The 17,185-nt window shown below is 45.6% G+C and overlaps 1 protein-coding gene and 1 long non-coding RNA gene across 3 annotated transcripts in view; one reads left to right on the plus strand and one right to left on the minus strand.

Moving 5' to 3' along the window:
• Positions 1 to 1,960, plus strand: part of ZNF827 (zinc finger protein 827) — a 190,477-nt gene extending 188,517 nt beyond the window's left edge. Inside the window, exon 14 of the mRNA XM_030887204.2 lies at positions 167 to 1,960. Coding sequence (XP_030743064.1) covers positions 167 to 986 — 820 coding nt within the window. The 3' untranslated portion in view covers positions 987 to 1,960. The remainder of the gene's footprint in view (positions 1 to 166) is intronic.
• A 6,252-nt stretch (positions 1,961 to 8,212) lies between these two features.
• LOC123522348 overlaps positions 8,213 to 17,185 on the minus strand; it is a 24,711-nt gene continuing 15,738 nt past the window's right edge. For both annotated transcript variants that reach the window (XR_006680618.1, XR_006680617.1), the window contains exon 2: positions 8,213 to 8,435. This is a non-coding gene — a long non-coding RNA (uncharacterized LOC123522348). The remainder of the gene's footprint in view (positions 8,436 to 17,185) is intronic.

Consider the following 17,185-nt stretch of genomic DNA (forward strand, 5'->3'; position numbering starts at 1 on the left):
TCAGCTCCTGGGAGGCCACAGGGCTGGGCTGGGCAGACCAGGCCTCGGAGTCCGGAGGGTGGGTCGTGGGGGAGGCTGGTGAGGACGGGGAGCAGCCCCTTCCGCCCCCCCAGCCGCCGACCCTCCCCGGCTGAACCTCCCGTCCGTTGCTTCCTCCCCCCGGCAGGTGCCCATTCTGCATTTATTCCACCAACCGCCCCGCCGCCATGGAGTGCCACCTCAAGACCCACTACAAGATGGAGTATAAGTGCCGCATCTGCCAGACGGTCAAGGCCAACCAGCTGGAGCTGGAGACGCACACCCGAGAGCACCGCCTTGGCAACCACTACAAGTGCGAGCAGTGCGGCTACTTGTCCAAGACGGCCAACAAGCTCATCGAGCACGTGCGCGTCCACACCGGCGAGCGGCCCTTCCACTGTGACCAGTGCAGCTACAGCTGCAAGCGCAAGGACAATCTCAACCTGCACAAGAAGCTGAAGCACGCCCCGCGCCAGACCTTCAGCTGCGAAGAGTGCCCATTCAAGACCACACACCCTTTCGTCTTCAGCCGCCACGTCAAGAAGCACCAGAGTGGGGACTGCCCCGAGGAGGACAAGAAGGGCCAGGGCCCGGCGCCCAGAGAGGCCGCCGGCCCCGGGGCCCCGCTGCTCGTCGTGGGGGGCTCCCGGAATCTCTTGTCGCCCCTGTCGGTCATGTCCGCCTCCCAGGCTCTGCAGACCGTGGCCCTGTCGGCCGCCCACGGGAGCAGCTCAGAGCCCAACCTGGCACTCAAGGCTCTGGCCTTCAACGGCTCCCCTTTGCGCTTTGACAAGTATCGGAACTCGGATTTTGCCCATCTCATTCCCTTGACCATGTTATTCCCCAAGAACCACTTGGATCTCACATTCCACCCTCCCCGACCTCAGACTGCACCTCCCAGCATCCCTTCACCCAAGCACTCCTTCCTCGCCTACCTGGGACTAAGAGAAAGAGCAGAGACTGTCTGAGGGCAGCTGGGCTCGGTACCAAAAACAAAGAGACAAACAAGAACATAAAACAAAACAAAAAAAACCATAAAACTTAAAAACAACCCCAGCAGGTGTATGTTGCTGCAAAACTCGCAGACCCCCTCCGGGTCTGAACCATGTGTACTGTATATCTTTAGTAAGGAATAGAGAATTGGTTCGGTGTGTTATACTATTGCATTGACATGAAAGCTGCTTTATTCAATCTCCAGAGAGGTGACCTACTGCCTATTTCTACCTTCAGAGGCATGCCTCCCAGCTACCTGCCTCCCGTTCTCACCCCTTCCTCCCTTCTGCCCTGGCAAAGGAATGGTGTCTGCTTCAGCCCTCACAGAGTGTCCTTAATAGCAGTCAGCACTTGGGAGGTTTACCTGCCGGTGCTTTGGGTTTTCTGTTGAGTGAGTGGGGCACGAGGGTATCTGTGGATGTCGGAAGAGCAAGGCCCTGAGGCAGACGTCCCGGGATAGCGGTGGTCCTGGCTTCCCTGACATAGCGATGAGCGTGCTTTGCCCCCCTGGGTGTGTTCCTCCACTCGGGTCTCCTCCCGGAGCTCTTCCGAGGCCTCCCCCTCTGGCCGTGCTGCTGCAGAGAGCCCAGGCCCGGGCGTAGTTGGCGAAGGCTCAGTAGACGGCTACAGTGCTGCTGGAAATTTACCCCAGAGCGCCGGCCACCCTGGGCCCAGCCGGCTCTGCTTCAGAAGAAGACAGGAATCAAGCGACCCATCTTGGGCAGATCTCGCAGCACTGCAGCCCATGTCACCAAATGTCAGAGGTGTGTGCATCCACATGTAGGCAATGTGTACAGTTACACACATCGTTTTTTAAGGGCAGATTTTATATATATATATGTATGATGTATTCATTCAGTGACTACCATTTGTTTGCAGGAAGGGGGGAAAACTATGAGTGAAACATTTTAGGGTTGAAAAATCCAGCCAAGGAGATTAAAAACAAACAAACCGGGTGGGGGCGGGCGGGGGGGTAGGGTGTTGGATAAATCTGGGTATAAATGCTCAGACTAAAAAAAAAAAGAAACGGCAGTTTGCACAGTGCTTTGGTCTTGCACTAATTTTTGTTTCTCATCTGCAAAAAAAAAAAAGGAAAATAAAAGGAAGAAAAATGTACCTTTTATATGGACCCAGTAGACTCTATGTTTGAAAATCTAGTCACGACCTCTTTGACACAACAAAAAAGGTGCTCTTTACTCTTATGGTTCAGTTCACGGGGCCCCCCCTCTCCCCCCAGAAGTGTCCACTGTTTCTGCAGACCCTCTGGCGACGTGCTGTCCTTCCTGTTATCTCTGCTTCTGTATGTCATTTTGTTCTCGCCTGGTCAATGGAAGCTGCTAGGAGAGTAACTGTACTTTGTCAAAGCTCTTATTTTTATGGTCATTAAAATGGCAAGTTATGTGCAGCACTTTATTGCAGCAGGAAGCAGATTGGGATCGGTTGCTTGACCCTTTGCCAAGGCACTGGGTGGTTTAAAAAGAAAAGATTAAGGCAAGGGAATCTCGGGCGGAACACATTCATTGCCATTGTATTTTTAAGACGAGAGTCTCCAGTATGAAACAGGAGGAAAAACATGCTTTGTCTAATGATGGGCAGTTTGGAGTATAGACGTTTATATATTTATCTCTTGAAGAACTAGTGTGCTGGAGGGATGCGTTCTTACTGTGTTGCTGTGTGCCCTCCTGTGCTGTCCAAGCATCGGGATGTGGTTTGGTTTGGTTTTGTCTGTTCTACCAGGGGGAAAGAAAGGTATCCCTCATTTTCTTCCTCTGGTCAGTTTGCATCACAGAAAACCCTTCTGAATTAGTACAGCTCCCCCCAAAAGCCAGAGACTGTGCTGTGTGTCCAGCCCTGGGTCTCCTCTCATCTGCACCCAACTCCGTTCCCCAGACCTGGCAGGTGTGCGAAACTCCCTCTGCCAGTCACCCAGCCTCCGGGGGGCGACTGCTGGGTGCCCTGGCAAACCTGTTTACACTAAGGAGCTTCCTGGGGTGGGGTGGGGTGGGGCGGGAGACTGAGCCAGCTAGGGCAGGCAACCTCCACCCCTACGGTCACGCCTCCCCGCAGAGACGTTGGTCCTGGGCCACGTTGGAAGCCCCATTCAACTGCGCCCTGCCAGTGTCTCAGACACTAGAGACAGTTATGGATGAACACTCCAAGAATACTGGACCTGCGGGTAGGCTGGGTTTTTCTTTTTCCTTTTTTTAAAAAAAAAGCAGTGTCTTTGTCCCCATCTAATGGAGAATGTGCCACTCGGCTAATGATGTGCTTTCAAAATGGCAAGGTCAGTGATGGCAGGCAGTGGTCCTCCGGGACGCCCCTGGAGGAGGTGTGCTTAGCACCAGCAGGTTGAAAACCTGCGTGGGTGGCCCTGGCAACCAGGCTTGTGGGTTTCACAGTGTGCCACGTGTGCAATAGGGGGGTTCTAGAAGAAGAAGGGGCAATGGGAGGAGACGTTTACTGCTCAAATGCCATGCATTTCACTGCTCGCCACCGAACTTGTATTTGAATGACTTTGTCATGCTTAATGTAATTGGGCGACTTTTCTAGCACTTTGGAAAGAGTCATCGATCTTTCTGGTAAATTATAAAAAAATTTCTGAGTGAGAAAAGGTGTTTGGAGTTTGTTTGACTTTTTATATTATTATTATTGTTATTGTTATTAATAAAAAATATCCTGCATTTTTCAGACTCCATCTAGATGAATATGTGCCCCTGAACTTGGTTTGCAGTTTGATACTCAGGGAAGGATGTATTCCATAGATATCCTTTCCGTGTAAAACACTAACGTCTTTGAGCAATTCACCTACCGACTAACTCCAATTCTGTTGCCACTATGCATTGGTCCATGAAAGCTAGCTTGTCCCCTAGTGTAGTGCAGTTAGAGCTCTCCGCACTTTCTCTCCTGCCCTTTTTTAATGCCTCACGTGACGTTCAGATGATCATGCTGTCAAGGTTTGTGTACATTACTGAAAATTTGTATTGTATAAAGCTTTTTGCATTACAAGGCTGTACAGGGTCATTTTGACAGTAACTGGTATATCCCTTTGCATCTTATGTTGCATTGCCAATTTCTAGTGTATCCAGTTTGGAAGTATAATCTACTCTAATTAAAAAAAGAAAAGAAAAAAAAAAGGTTGGCTATCCTCTGGTTTCTTTTTCTTTCTTGGTTGCCAGCCTTGACGACTAGCTAGTCTCAGGGGTTACTTGTCTTGCTTATTCTGCGGGGTTTCTGGGGGTTGGGTTGGGTCTTCATTGTCTTTTACTTAGGATGAGGAAAGGCCCACTGCTAGTTATTAACTGCCCCGTCCCATGTGAACCGTTCACTTGCTCAGCTGCTAGTGGAAAGGTAGGTGGTTTGAGTCTACCCTGAGGTACCCGGGAGAAAATTATAGAGATCCACTAACCAAAAGAAAAAAGAACCCCAGGCACCATAAGCCCTGTGGAACATAGTCCTCCTCTGAATCCCACGAAGTCGCCAAGAGTCCACGTGACTGCAACTGTTTAGGTTCAGTTTTAACTGTTACATGGTGCACATTTTGAACAGCCATGATTATGAGGCAAACTATGGCTGTATAAATGATTAAAAACCCTGGTAAGTGATGGACTGCTAATCATAAGGTCGACAGTTCAAACCCACCATTCACTCTGAGGGAGAAACAGGAGGCTGTCTGCCCCAATAAAGATTTACAGCCTCAGAAACCCTATATCATTTCACTATGAGCCAGAATCAACTATGAGCCCAATGTCCACCTGCCGCCCCACTACCAAACCCTAATAATGGGTTTTTGTTTTGTTTTATTAGTGTTGAGAGCAAATCCAGCTCACAGCACAACTATGGACGGACACCCTCGTGAATTCTTTAGTGATGTTTAAAAGTATTGACCAGCCTTACTCTCGTCAACATCATTTTCTTAACCCCTTTCTCTAAAAGGAGGGTGGAGGGGAATAGCTCACCATTCGGGTGAAGGTACCAGAGGAACAAAAAAAGCCAGTCAAAAAAGGAGGTGAAACCTTTTTTTTAATCAATTAAAAAGTTCTGCCCATTTGAAATCTCCCCCATGAATCTATCATGGTTAATCCCCAAAATACACAGCAGGGGTTGAGAATGCTGAGCCTGGCTCACAACTTGGCACGCTCAGGAATATGATGTTCTCAGCTTCATGCGAAACACTGAGCCCCCCTTCACTGGAACATTAAAGAGGATCACACTGACATTTTATAAGGTGAGGCACTTGGAAAATGAATCACCACCTTCCTTTTTTATTTCTTTTTTCCATCTACCAGCTGTTTTCTAGGAGATTGAATAAAGTTCTTTCATTTGCTACAAATACTACTTTTTATTGGAAATATTAAAAGCAGTCAGACTTCTTTGATTTTTTTTCTGTTGTTTCTAGAACTCTGTGTTGGGCTGAGATCCCAAAGGTCAGCAGTTTGAAACCACCAGCCTGATCCTCTAGAGAAGAAACATGGGGCTTTGGACCCTCTGTCAAGAGTTAGGGTCTCAGCAACTACCAGGGGCAATTCTACCCTGTCCTCCCGGGTCACTATGAGCCAGCATGGACTCGTTGGCAGTCAGTAGCAGCAGCAGCAGCAGTAGAAGACAACAAGAAGAGGTGCCTTGTAAGACTTTTACATGTTGGGACTTTGTTGTTTGAACTCCTCAGCTACCTTCTCACATTTGCCCTCAGAACAGTCAGAAATGGGAAGAAACCCGTTGCCCCTGAAATGGGCTTCCCGTGGCTTTGAGGAATGGTCTGGGCTGGTCCCAGCCTCGTGATCTAGAGAAAGCTCCATATGAAGAGAGGCTCCAGCAAGTTGGTAAACCAGGCCTCCTCTGAATTTTCACCCAAGAATGCACATAATTTCCCTTATATCCTGTTACATAAACTTAAGTTCAGACTCAAGACCATCTCAGGGGGACAAGGAGACCGATCATCGCTTGAGCTCACCCACAGAAGCATCAGATGAGAGTTCCTGCCTGCCAGAGGTCACAGGGGGCTTAGCAACCATTCATTGGGGGAAGGCACATCTCAGTCATTCATTACACAAACCAATTCATCTTGGCTCTGGCAGCCTGTGGGGAGGGCAATGGGCCAAGAGCTCCTCTCTGCACATAATGCTGTTAGGTGCCATTGAATTAGTTACAACCCACAGCGACCCTATGTACAAGACAGCCAAACACTGCACAGCCCTGCACCAACCTCATGATTGTTCTTGTGCCTGAGCCCATTGATGCAGCCACCAGGTCAGTCTATCCCGTCAAGGGGCAACCTCTTCTTTGCCACCTTTCCACTTGACCGAATATGATGTCCTTCTCCAGGGAGACTGGTCTCTCCAAACAATATGTCTAAAGTATGTAAGACAAAGTCTCGCCATCCTGCCTCGAAGGAGCACACGCTAGCCGTACTTCTTCCAGTACAGATCGATTTGCCCTTTTAGCAGTTCTTGGTATTTTCAATATTCTTCTCCAACACCGTGATTCAAATGCATTCATTCTTCTATGGCAGCGGTTCTCAACCTTTTCACGATTCATAACAGTAGCAAAATTACAGTTATGAAATAGCAACAAAAATAATTTTATGATTGGGGGGTCACCACAACATGAGGAACTGCATTAATGGGTGGTGGCATTAGGCAGGTTGAGAACCACTGCTCTATGGTCTTTCTGATTCAACGCCCAACTTTCACATGCATATGGTGCAATGAAGAATACCATGGCTTGGTTCAGGCACACCTTAGTCCTCAAAGTAACATCTTTGCTCTTCAATTCTCGAGGTCTTATGTAGTAGATTTACCTAATGTAATGTATCCTTTGTTCTCTTGAATGCTGCTTCCATGAGCATTGATTGTGGATGCAAGTAAGACAAAATCCTTGACAATGAATGTCCTTACATTGAGCTGTAATCCATACTGAAGGCTGCAATCCTTGATCTTCATCAGCAAGTCCTTCAAATCCTCCTCACTGTCAGGGAGCAAGGTTGTATCATCTGCATGCAGCAGGCTGTTAATAAGCCTTTCTCTGATCCTGATGCCTCATCTTCTTCATGTAATTCAGCTTCTCTGGTGATTTGCTCAGCAATAGATTGAACAAGTATGATGAGAAGATACAACACCTTTCTTGATTTTAAACCACACAGTATCCCCTTGTTCTGTCCGCACACTTGCTTCTTGATCCTTGTGCAAGTTCCTCGTGAGCACAATAGAGTGTTCTGGAATTCTCATTCTTCTCAAGGTTACCACAGTTTATTATGAGCCACACAGTCCAATGTCTTTGCTTAGTCAGTGAAACACAAATGAACATCTTTCTGGCGTTCTCTGCTTTGAGCCAAGATCCCTCTGACACCAGCAAAGATATCCCTTGTTCCACGTCCTCTTTGAATCCAGCCTGAACTTCTGGCAGTTCCCCACCAATGCACTGTTGCATCTGTTGTTGGGTGATCTTAAGCAAAATTTTACTTGTGTACAATATTGTTCTGTGGTTTGAGCATTCTCTTGGGTCACCTTTCTTTGGAATGGGCATAAATATGGATCTCTTCTAGTCAGTTGGCCAGGTAGCTGTCTTCCAGTGCGGCTTCAGCTTTCCGAAACATTTCAATGGATATTCCATCAATTCCTGGAGCCTTGTTTTTGGCTAATGCATTCAGTGCAGTTAGACGTCTGCCTTCAGCATCATTGTATCTTGCTCATTGGCTACCTCCTGAAATGGTGGGATGTTGGCCTGTTCTTTTTGATACAGTGACTCTTATGTATTTTTTTCATCTTCTCTTGATGCCTTCCTGTATCATTCAATATGTGTGTGTGTAATAGGGTTCCCCCCACAAAACCCAAACTCACTGCCATTGAGTCAATTCCAACTCATCGCAACCCTGAAGGACAAGGTAGACCTGCCCCTGTGGGTTTCTAGAACCGTAACTCTTTACAGGAATCAAAAGTCTCATTTCTCTCCCTCGGATAGCTGGTTATTTCAAACCTCTCACCAGGCAGTTGGCAGCCCAACACATAACCCAGTACACCCACCAGCTCTCCCAGAAGAGAATAGGGAGAGAATCACAGCTAAGTGGTCTCATACAAGTTTACAGAAGACAAGATATAAAACTGAAGTCTTTGCCCCAAAGCAGCCTAGAATCTGAAGGCAAAATCACAGGATAAAACTGTACCCTTAGGGATTCAAGCCATGGAGTCATCGATCACAAATGGTCTAGGCAGCGCATAAGGAATGTGGTTTATTTTGTGAGTAACTGCAATGAGCTAAGCAAGCAAATGCTCATGAAACAGGCCCATGGAGAAACCAGGTGAGGTGATTCTAGGGACAGGGAAGCCCATTCTGTCCCTGGCCAATGTCGGCACAATGTCCAGTTTTAAGTAAGGCCTCTTCTCTGATGCGTTGATTTCTGGGTCTCAATTCTTGCTTGATAGCTGGATCTGTAAAATAAGCAAATATAAATCCTCACATTGGTAGGAGCCGTAAAGAAGAGAATGGAGGCCAATTGCTATAGCTCTTGAAATTATTTTTTGATAGAGTTAAGGATCAACACAGGCCTAGAACAGAGAATCTATCTCAAGTCACACATCAAAATTGATTTTATTTAAGCCAGTCTACTCAGGTGACTTTTTACTCTTTCATGAGAACATCTGCAGTACAGCTCCTGTCCAACCATGAGGATCATTACACCACCTGAGTCTGAAGCCTCATTCTGAGTTAGGAGTGTGCTTATGATGTACCATTAAGCATCTTTGCCTCATGCATTTGGCATATGTTGTCAGGAGGGACCAGTCCCTGGAAAAAGACATCATGCTTAGTAAAGTAGTGGGTTCGCTACAAAGAGGAAGACCCTCAGCAGGATGGGTGGATGCAGCCCTCGTGATGAGTGTGAAGAGGCCAGTGGTTTGTGCTGTTGATTATGGGGTTGCGATGAGTTGGAACTAACTAGATGGCATCGAACAACAACAGAAGCCATCTCTGAGAAAGACAAATTGAGCCCATGAAAAGATGCTCGACATCATTAAGGACAAACGTAGCAAAACTCATTACATAAAACCAAACCAACTGCCATCGAGTCAATTCTGACTCATTGCAACCCTACAGGACAGAGTAGAACTGCTCCCGGGGGCTTCAAGGCTGTAAGTTTTCAGAGATCACTTTATCTGTCTCCTGAGGAAGTGCTTTGTGTGTTCAAACTACTGACCTCGTGGTTAACAGTCCAACCCATAGCCCACTATGCCACCAGGGTTCCTTCCTACCCATTAGGATGGCTAATAACCAGACCTGACATCAATGTGAAGAAACTGGACTCCTTATGCACTGCTGGTTGGGCAGTATGGTGACTCAGCCACTGTGAAAAGTTGGGCAATACCTCCAACATTAAACATAGAATTGCCATAGGAACCAGCAATTTCACCCCTAATCATATGACTACACCCAAGAGACTTGAAAACAGAAGCTCAAACAGATCTCCATGCTCATTGCCGGACTACTTACCCTAGCCAAAATGTGAAATAAAAGTGTCTGTCACCCGATGGGTGGATTTAACACTATTAGATGCATAGAGTGGAATGAATATTAGTCATGAAGGAAAACGAAGCCCTGAGACATGGCGCAACATGGATGCATCTGGAAAAATATGCTGAGCAAAAATAAAAGTCCAACACACAAGGACAAATACTATTTGATCACACAGATATGAAATACTAAAACTAGGAAAACACAGAGAAACAAAAATGCTTATTACTATTGGTTACCAGGGATAGGGGAGCTAAGGAGTTATTGTGTAAGGGAATTGCGTTTCTGGTCAAGGGATGCAAACATTTGGAATGGATAAGCGGTGATAGTTGCACAACATGGCAAATGTAATTAATGTCCATCTAAAAATGGTTAAATGACAAATGTTTTGTTTCACATTTTTTTACCACACACAGCTTGATCTACATCCGTTTTGTCCTGGAGGGGCTGCAAAACAGATGCCTACACTTTATCCTGGAGGATGGGCTATGGTACACTGATTTTTCATTCCCGGGGCAGTGCTGAGTATATCTCTTTCTGAAAATGATCTCTAACACCCCTTGCCAACTTAGCACACTATCATGCAAGTGTTCTAAACAAGAAGAAGCCAGTCTAGTGAAGCAGAAGTGGTGGCAGGGCAGAATACTTGCGAGGGCTTTACAACAGGGAAGGTTACAACAGGTTCAGGGGAGGGATTTTTTTTTTTTAGATCCACCCTGGCTAGTTTGGCAGGTCTAACATTTCCTGTTCAAACACCATAGTTCTGTGCTTGGATGGTCTGCCATCGTCTTGAGTGAATCTTAAATATATTGTGCCAAATGTAGATGCTTCATCAGGCTGTGAGCTAGGGGTGAGCAACATGGGGGTGGAAAGGGTTCATCCTGTCCAATCTTCCTGTCTCCAACGCTGCCCCTCTTCCTCCCACCAGCTGACTGCTCCCAACCTCCTACGGACGACGGATGCAATTGTACAGCACTGAGCTCTCTGCCCACTGCCTTTCAAATATTCCGTTTTCTGTAGGAAACTAAATGGTTCCTCTTCAAGGCATAATGAAAGCGGTTTTCATTTTAGTATAATGAAAGAACATACGAAACAGTCTTATTCTGCCATTTGCTTATGAAGAGTCTGGAAACACATTATGAACGTGATCTAGGTGGTCCCATTTGATGGGAAAGCACCACTGTGTACAATCAGTGATTCTCCCATCATCACATAAGCGAAGCCAATAGCGGATACCGAGCATCTGTGAAGGGTAATGGGAAATACTGTAACAGTTGATCATGACATTTGAGCAACAGAATGAACACAATATCACTGAACGCTGAAGCAGAGGTTCAGCGAAAAAGAGGAAGACCCTGACCGAGAGGGCTTGACAGAGCACTGCAACAATGGCCTCAAGCTTAACCACCGAGGGTGTTACTGCGAGTTGAAACACACTACACGGCACTCAAAGCAGAGGCGATCATAATGACGTAGATGGAATGATGCCTGCAGGAGTAAAGCATCAGAGACCTTCATTTGCCGATGAAGCATGACTCGAAATGGGAAGAAACAGCTTCTAACATCAAGTAATCATTAAAACTTGGAATGTACAAGGTATGAATCCAAGAAACAAATCCATAGAAACTCATATGTGTATGAGAGTTTTATATAAAGGGTAATTGTACATTAAGAAAGCATCTCCTCCTTGGGGGACAGACAACAGAAAAGTGGGTGAAGGGAGACGTCAGACAGGGCAAGATATGACAAAATAATAATTTATAAATTATCAAGGGCTCATGAGGGAGGGGAGAGCGGGAAGGGAGGGGAAAATGAGCACCTAATGCCGGGGGCTTAAGTGGAGAGGAAATGTTTTGAGAATGATGAGGGCAATGAACGTACAAATGCACTTTACACAATTGAGGTATGTATGGATTGTGATAAGAGTTGTATGAGCCCCTAATAAAATGATTAGAAAAAAAGAAAGCATCTCAACTTAGTCCATATCAAGTCCATAAGTCCAATGTTAACCCATATGTCTGATAGCAATCTATAAAGTCCTCTTCAGACTCGCGAAACACATGCAATGACTCTGAATGCAGAAAGAGCACAGGCCAGTGGGTTGGAAGTCTTCTGAATGCAGCAGCAGTAGAAGCATCTCAGCAACGGGCAGGGGTCTCCACATGGCTTCTCCAGGTCATGGCACTAGCATAGTTCCACGTGTCTTGTCAGTAGAGCATCCACCAAGGAGTCAGCAGAGAGAGCGATGTGTCTCCCGCTTCCAAGGAAGAAATACAGGATTTCCCATGATTCTCAGGAGAAGCCACATGGACCTACCCTGATGCAGTCCTGGGAATAGAAGGAGCCACATGAGACCCCTGCCAGTGCTGAGATGCTTACAACGCCACTGGATCCAAAGACTTTCTACCCACTGGCCTGTGATTGTCCTGAATTCGGTGTCATTGCATGTGTTTCATGAGTCAGAAGAGGACTTTAGAGATTGGTATCAGACATATGGGCTACTATTGGACTTATGGACTTGATCTGGACTGGGCTGGGATGTTTCCTCAATATGCAATTGCTCTTGTATATAAACCTCTCTCTTCTACACATCTGAGTTTCTATGGATTTGTTTCTCTAATCTACCCGGACTAACACAGCAGTGAGTTTAGTTAGTTGGTGAGTGGGCCCAACAGAGCCCTGACTAGACATAATGAGCTTACGTTTGCCTGGCATTTTCTCTGTGCACAGGCTAGAGGAGGAGGCCAGTGGCCTCATCGAAAGTGGCTAGCTGAGAATTGAAGCAGGCAGCTCTGGGTTTTTCCACCTGTAACAGTCCTTTGGCTCTCAGATGCTGGGACTTGACCTGGGCTGATGACCAAGCAGGGACAGAGAGACATAGGGCACATGCAAAGCACAGGAGAGAAGAGCTTAGAGTTCAGGAATAAACATAATAAATGCGTGTGTGCATATGAGCAACCAAAGTGGGGTGGGGGGAGTTGCGGTTGCTCTTAGATACCATTGAGTAGGATTCAACCTATAGCGACACAACTTCCAGCATCACAGCAACACACAAGCCTCCGTAGCAGGATGGACTGACAGACCAGTGAGGGCAACATCAAAAGGAGGGCCCCAAATTTCGTTAGAGTGTATTCTTCATGTTCATTTTCCTGTGTGTGTCTGAAAGCACAAGTTGATGGAACAGTCTAATATATGAAAAGAATAATTAAGGGCTCAAGAAATCTCATTAATCAAAACAGCCCCTTGTCCATCATATCGACTCTGAACGTGAATGGGAGCACGCGTTGGTGCCTCGCCAGACTATCAGTTAAGGGCCCACTCTATGGCTTCAGCCAATAGACGAGCAGAAACAGTGTCTAAGCACAGAGAAGACCAGGTACATGAGGAGCCATGTGCTTTGTAAGTGGGCAGAATGATCATTTCCTGCTGATGAAAGACTTTACCCTCTGGTTTGTCTCCCCGGTGATGTAAACAATGAATGCACTAAGCTGCTGATTGAAAGGTTGGGATGCATGGTCGATTGGATGACAACTTCAGGGCAGTAGGGGCAGGGATGCAAATAAGCAGAGATCTACTCTGACACACCTGAGGGCACCATGGGTAAGAATCAATTCCATGGCAATTGCTTGCCTGCTTTGTTCTTTTGCTTTCTGCTAATTTGCCTGTGCCTAAGAGGCCCGGATTATATGCATCCATGAGTTTGTGCCAGGCAGATTCTGTTTTCCAATATGAACATCTTACAGTACCCATAACCCCATCTTCTTCATTCTTCCTTATCTTTATTCTTCAAACACCTGTTCTTCACCAACCACGACCCATTCCAACTAGCCATATTCAGAAGCATGGCCACGCCTTCTCTTTCATGCATGCCTGTCCCTGAGGGTCCTTCTGTTCTAATCCCGATCCCTTTTTTTATTTCCTCTCTCCTTTTCAGTCATTGGAAGCCTTAGTGGTCTCATGGCTACGAGGTGGACCGCTAGCCAAACCAAAGGTCAACTGTTGGAAACCACCAGCCAGCCGTGTGTGAGAAAGATGAGCTTTCTGCTCCTGGGGAGAGTTAGTCTCAGAAACTCACAGGGAAAGTTCTGCCTTGTCCTATCTAGGGTTGCTATGAGTTGGCTTCGACTTGATGGCAGTGAATTTGACTTTCATTCATTGCATTCACACAAACTCACACACTGCCATCCATTGATGCTGACTCGCGGCAACCCCATAAGGCAGAATAGAACTGCCCTTGTGGGTTTCTGAGACTGTCACACTTTATAGGAGTAGAAAGCTATGTCTCTCCCATGCAGTGGTGGGTGGTTTGAACTTCTGATCTTATCATTAGCAGCCCAACTCATAACCACTACATCTCCAGAGTTCCTTATTCATTACACAACCCAATAGATTTTTTTTTCTTGTGTCTGGGTTTTGAGGTCTATTCCTGGGGTTACTTGGGGCACCAATTCAGAAAATTGCATTGGATAGATGGCATCCGCTCTAGCTTCTTGGTACCCCATTATATTTTCTGCTATTAAGTTATACTAATTTATTTGCTTATCATCCTAGTTTTTAATATGAGATCATCCAAACCCACAAATTACAGGATAAGGCCAAAAAAAGGTAAGAAATACTTGAAAAAGAATTAGGTATTAAGAGACTTCCAAGGAAATCTATGTATGGACCCATAGTCGCTAGTCGGTTACACATTGAACTGCCAATTGTAAGGTCAGTGGTTCGAATCCACAAGTCCCTCTGCAACCTTTAAAATATTTAAAGGTTTGGAAGACCAAAGGAGCAGTTTTTTCTATGCTATGAGCTAGAATCGATTAGAGGGCAGGGAGTTTTTCTTTGGGGGATGGGAAGCGGTGCGGTATATACAGAGACTATAAGTTGGATGCTGCAAAGCCAGAGACAGCAGACAGGAGTGGAAGACAAAAAGGAAAATTGAAAAAACATGTGGATGGTCGAGGGCAATTTAGAGAGTGTCAAAATGTAAAACTTCATAACAACTTTTATCAATATTTTGAAGATCTAAATTTGTGTTCTTCAAAGCATGCAGTAAACATTTCAGAACACATTTTAATAAGAAGATGTCAATGGATAGTTCATGTTAAAATAAAAATTAAAAGCTTCTTTATAAGAAAAATTCTAACTTTTCTTTTAAGAGTTTTTGTGCACAGGTAGGGAAGTTATGCCATCTTACTGGAACATGTTAATTGTAATAAAGAAGTTTGAACACTAACAAGCCCATCTTGGGGTTCAGAACATGTGAACCTCTATTTATTGTACCAAATTCACTACCAGTCTGACTCATCGTGATGCTGTAGAACAGAGCATCTCCTGTGGGGGTCTGAGGCTGTAAATCTTTATGGGAGCAGAAAGTCTTATCTTTCTCTTGCAGAGTGGCTGGTGGGCTCCAGTGCCTGACCTTGTGGTTACCAGTCAAATATATGACCCACTCTGCCATCAAGGGTCCTTAGTTAGTGTACAGTAACTCATTTCTGGCTCCCTTTAAGATAACAAAGGGGAACTGCCTGGTGAAGGTGAAATGACATTTGGGGAATATTCCAAGTTCATGTACTTTGCACTGTTCAAATATATCTTTGGGTGAAAGGACATCATGTGAAGTAGAACTTGACCTAAATGTTTAGTTCAACACAAACTACTTTAAACAAAGCCAGTGTGTACTTCCTCTATCTCAGGCTAGCTAGCACAACATTAAAATATACAGATTTTTTTTTATGGGTGAGCAGAGTAGAGAGTGATATATGGCATATGTTCTGTGTTTCAAAAATGAGAGTTGATAAGGGGCATCTGGTACCCTTTCTGAAATCAGCAGGTCAACTACACCCAGAAACAAGCCTAACATTTGAAGACCCCAAATGTGTGTGGGCCAGTGTTATTTAATGAGCAATGTGGGAAGCCATGCACTAGAAACTGGTAAGAAATGAAGAAAAATAAGGCACATTTCCGAGCTTTACAGAGTTTGCCACCTGATAGATGGTGCCTGTTGGAGCAAATGAGTTATTTGCTTGTTGGTTGGCATCAAGTCAATACCAACACATGGTGTACCCATATATCCCAAGTAGAGTATTCAACGCTGTGACCTTTCTGAAGATTGACATGCATATCATTGAGGAGTCTCTGTGTGGGTTTGAACCTCCAATCTTCTAGTTATTCATTAAGTGGTTAACCATTTGCACTACCTATCACTTCAAGGCAATATTAAAATAAAAAACAAAATAAAACCCAGTGCCATTGAGTCTTGTCTGACTCATATAGACCCTAGATAGGGTTTCTGAAGCTATCCATCTTTATGGGAGCAGAGAGCATCCACTTTTTCCTGGGAGGGACTGGTAGAAATGGCTGATGCTCATCCTATAGCAACACCTGAACTCTTTGCTAGGAAAAAGACATATAAATTGCTGGACCTATATTGAATAAATAGTTACAAATGCTAATGAGAATGGGCAGGAGCAGTGTGGAGGAATTGCTTGCAAATTGTCGTCTATAGGCTGACTGACTAGGGGCCAGAGCAGGAAAGATGGCGAGGCTATTCCAGATGGAAAGAACAGCTTGAGCAAAGATGAGGAGGTGAGAAATTGCATGGTAGGTTCTGTTATGTTGGAAGATTACAACACAGCTTGCTTGAACTTCAAGTCTCTTGTTAAAGAGATCAAGTGATAGAACTATTCTATATTTAACATGAGCTAACAAAAAAAGTTGAAGTGGAAAATGGCATGAACTGACCTGTATTTCACAAGATAATTCATTCTAGCATCATTAACCAAGGAGGACTTGAAGGGCAGGAGACCAGAGTCAGAGAGATGGAGAGTTGTGTCCCCCCCAAAATACAAAAGGCCTTCCAAGAGCTCATGGAAGAATGGAATTAAAAAATAAAGGACTTTTCCACAAACGTTGGGAAGTCCTAGCCCCCAGTACCTGTGAATGTGACCTTGTCTTAAAATAGGGTCTTTGGAAATGGTATTAGCTAAGTTAGCATGCGGTCACACCTGAGTAGGGTGGATATTAATCCTGTATAAATGTCCTTATTAAAAAAAAGGAAAAAAAGGAGACCCATACAGAAAGGAAGAGAGCCATCTGATGGAGGAAGACACTGGAGTCCTGCTCCCACAAACTCAGGAATGCTGGGAGACTCCTTTGGGGGTCAAGTGACCCTTTCACAGGGGTTGGCCAATTCATGACAGTAGCAAAATGAGTTATAAAGTAGCAATGAAAATAATTTTATGGGTTGGGGTCACCACACCATGAGGAACTGTGTGAAAGGGTCGTGGCAGGAGGAAGGGTGAGAACCACTGGCCAGGAGGCTGCAGAGAAGCGTGAGCATGCTGGCACTCATTTTGGACTTCCAGCCTCCAGCGCTATGTGAACACAAATGTCTGTTGGTTTAAGCCTCCTGTTTGGTATTTGTTACAGCAGCTCTAGGAAACATACTTGTGGTCAGTTTAGCGTGCCCTGAAACGAAGTCATTGTCATCTTCTCCCTCCAATGTGCCCCTCATTGCATATTCTTTCACTGCAATAATCCACCCTCCAAGTTATGCAAGCTAGAAAACATCAATGTGGGGGGAGGTCAGATGCGCAGGCATGCCCTCCCCTGAAGGCAATCAGTTGCCAGACTGCTGTCTCATCCCACCACAGGGGTGGGCCTGCTCCCTGCCTCTGGG

The sequence above is a fragment of the Echinops telfairi genome, unplaced genomic scaffold (genome assembly GCF_000313985.2).
Source record: "Echinops telfairi isolate 266 unplaced genomic scaffold, ASM31398v2 ScPeMD7_5868;HRSCAF=6743_1, whole genome shotgun sequence".
Lineage (NCBI taxonomy): Eukaryota > Metazoa > Chordata > Mammalia > Afrosoricida > Tenrecidae > Echinops > Echinops telfairi.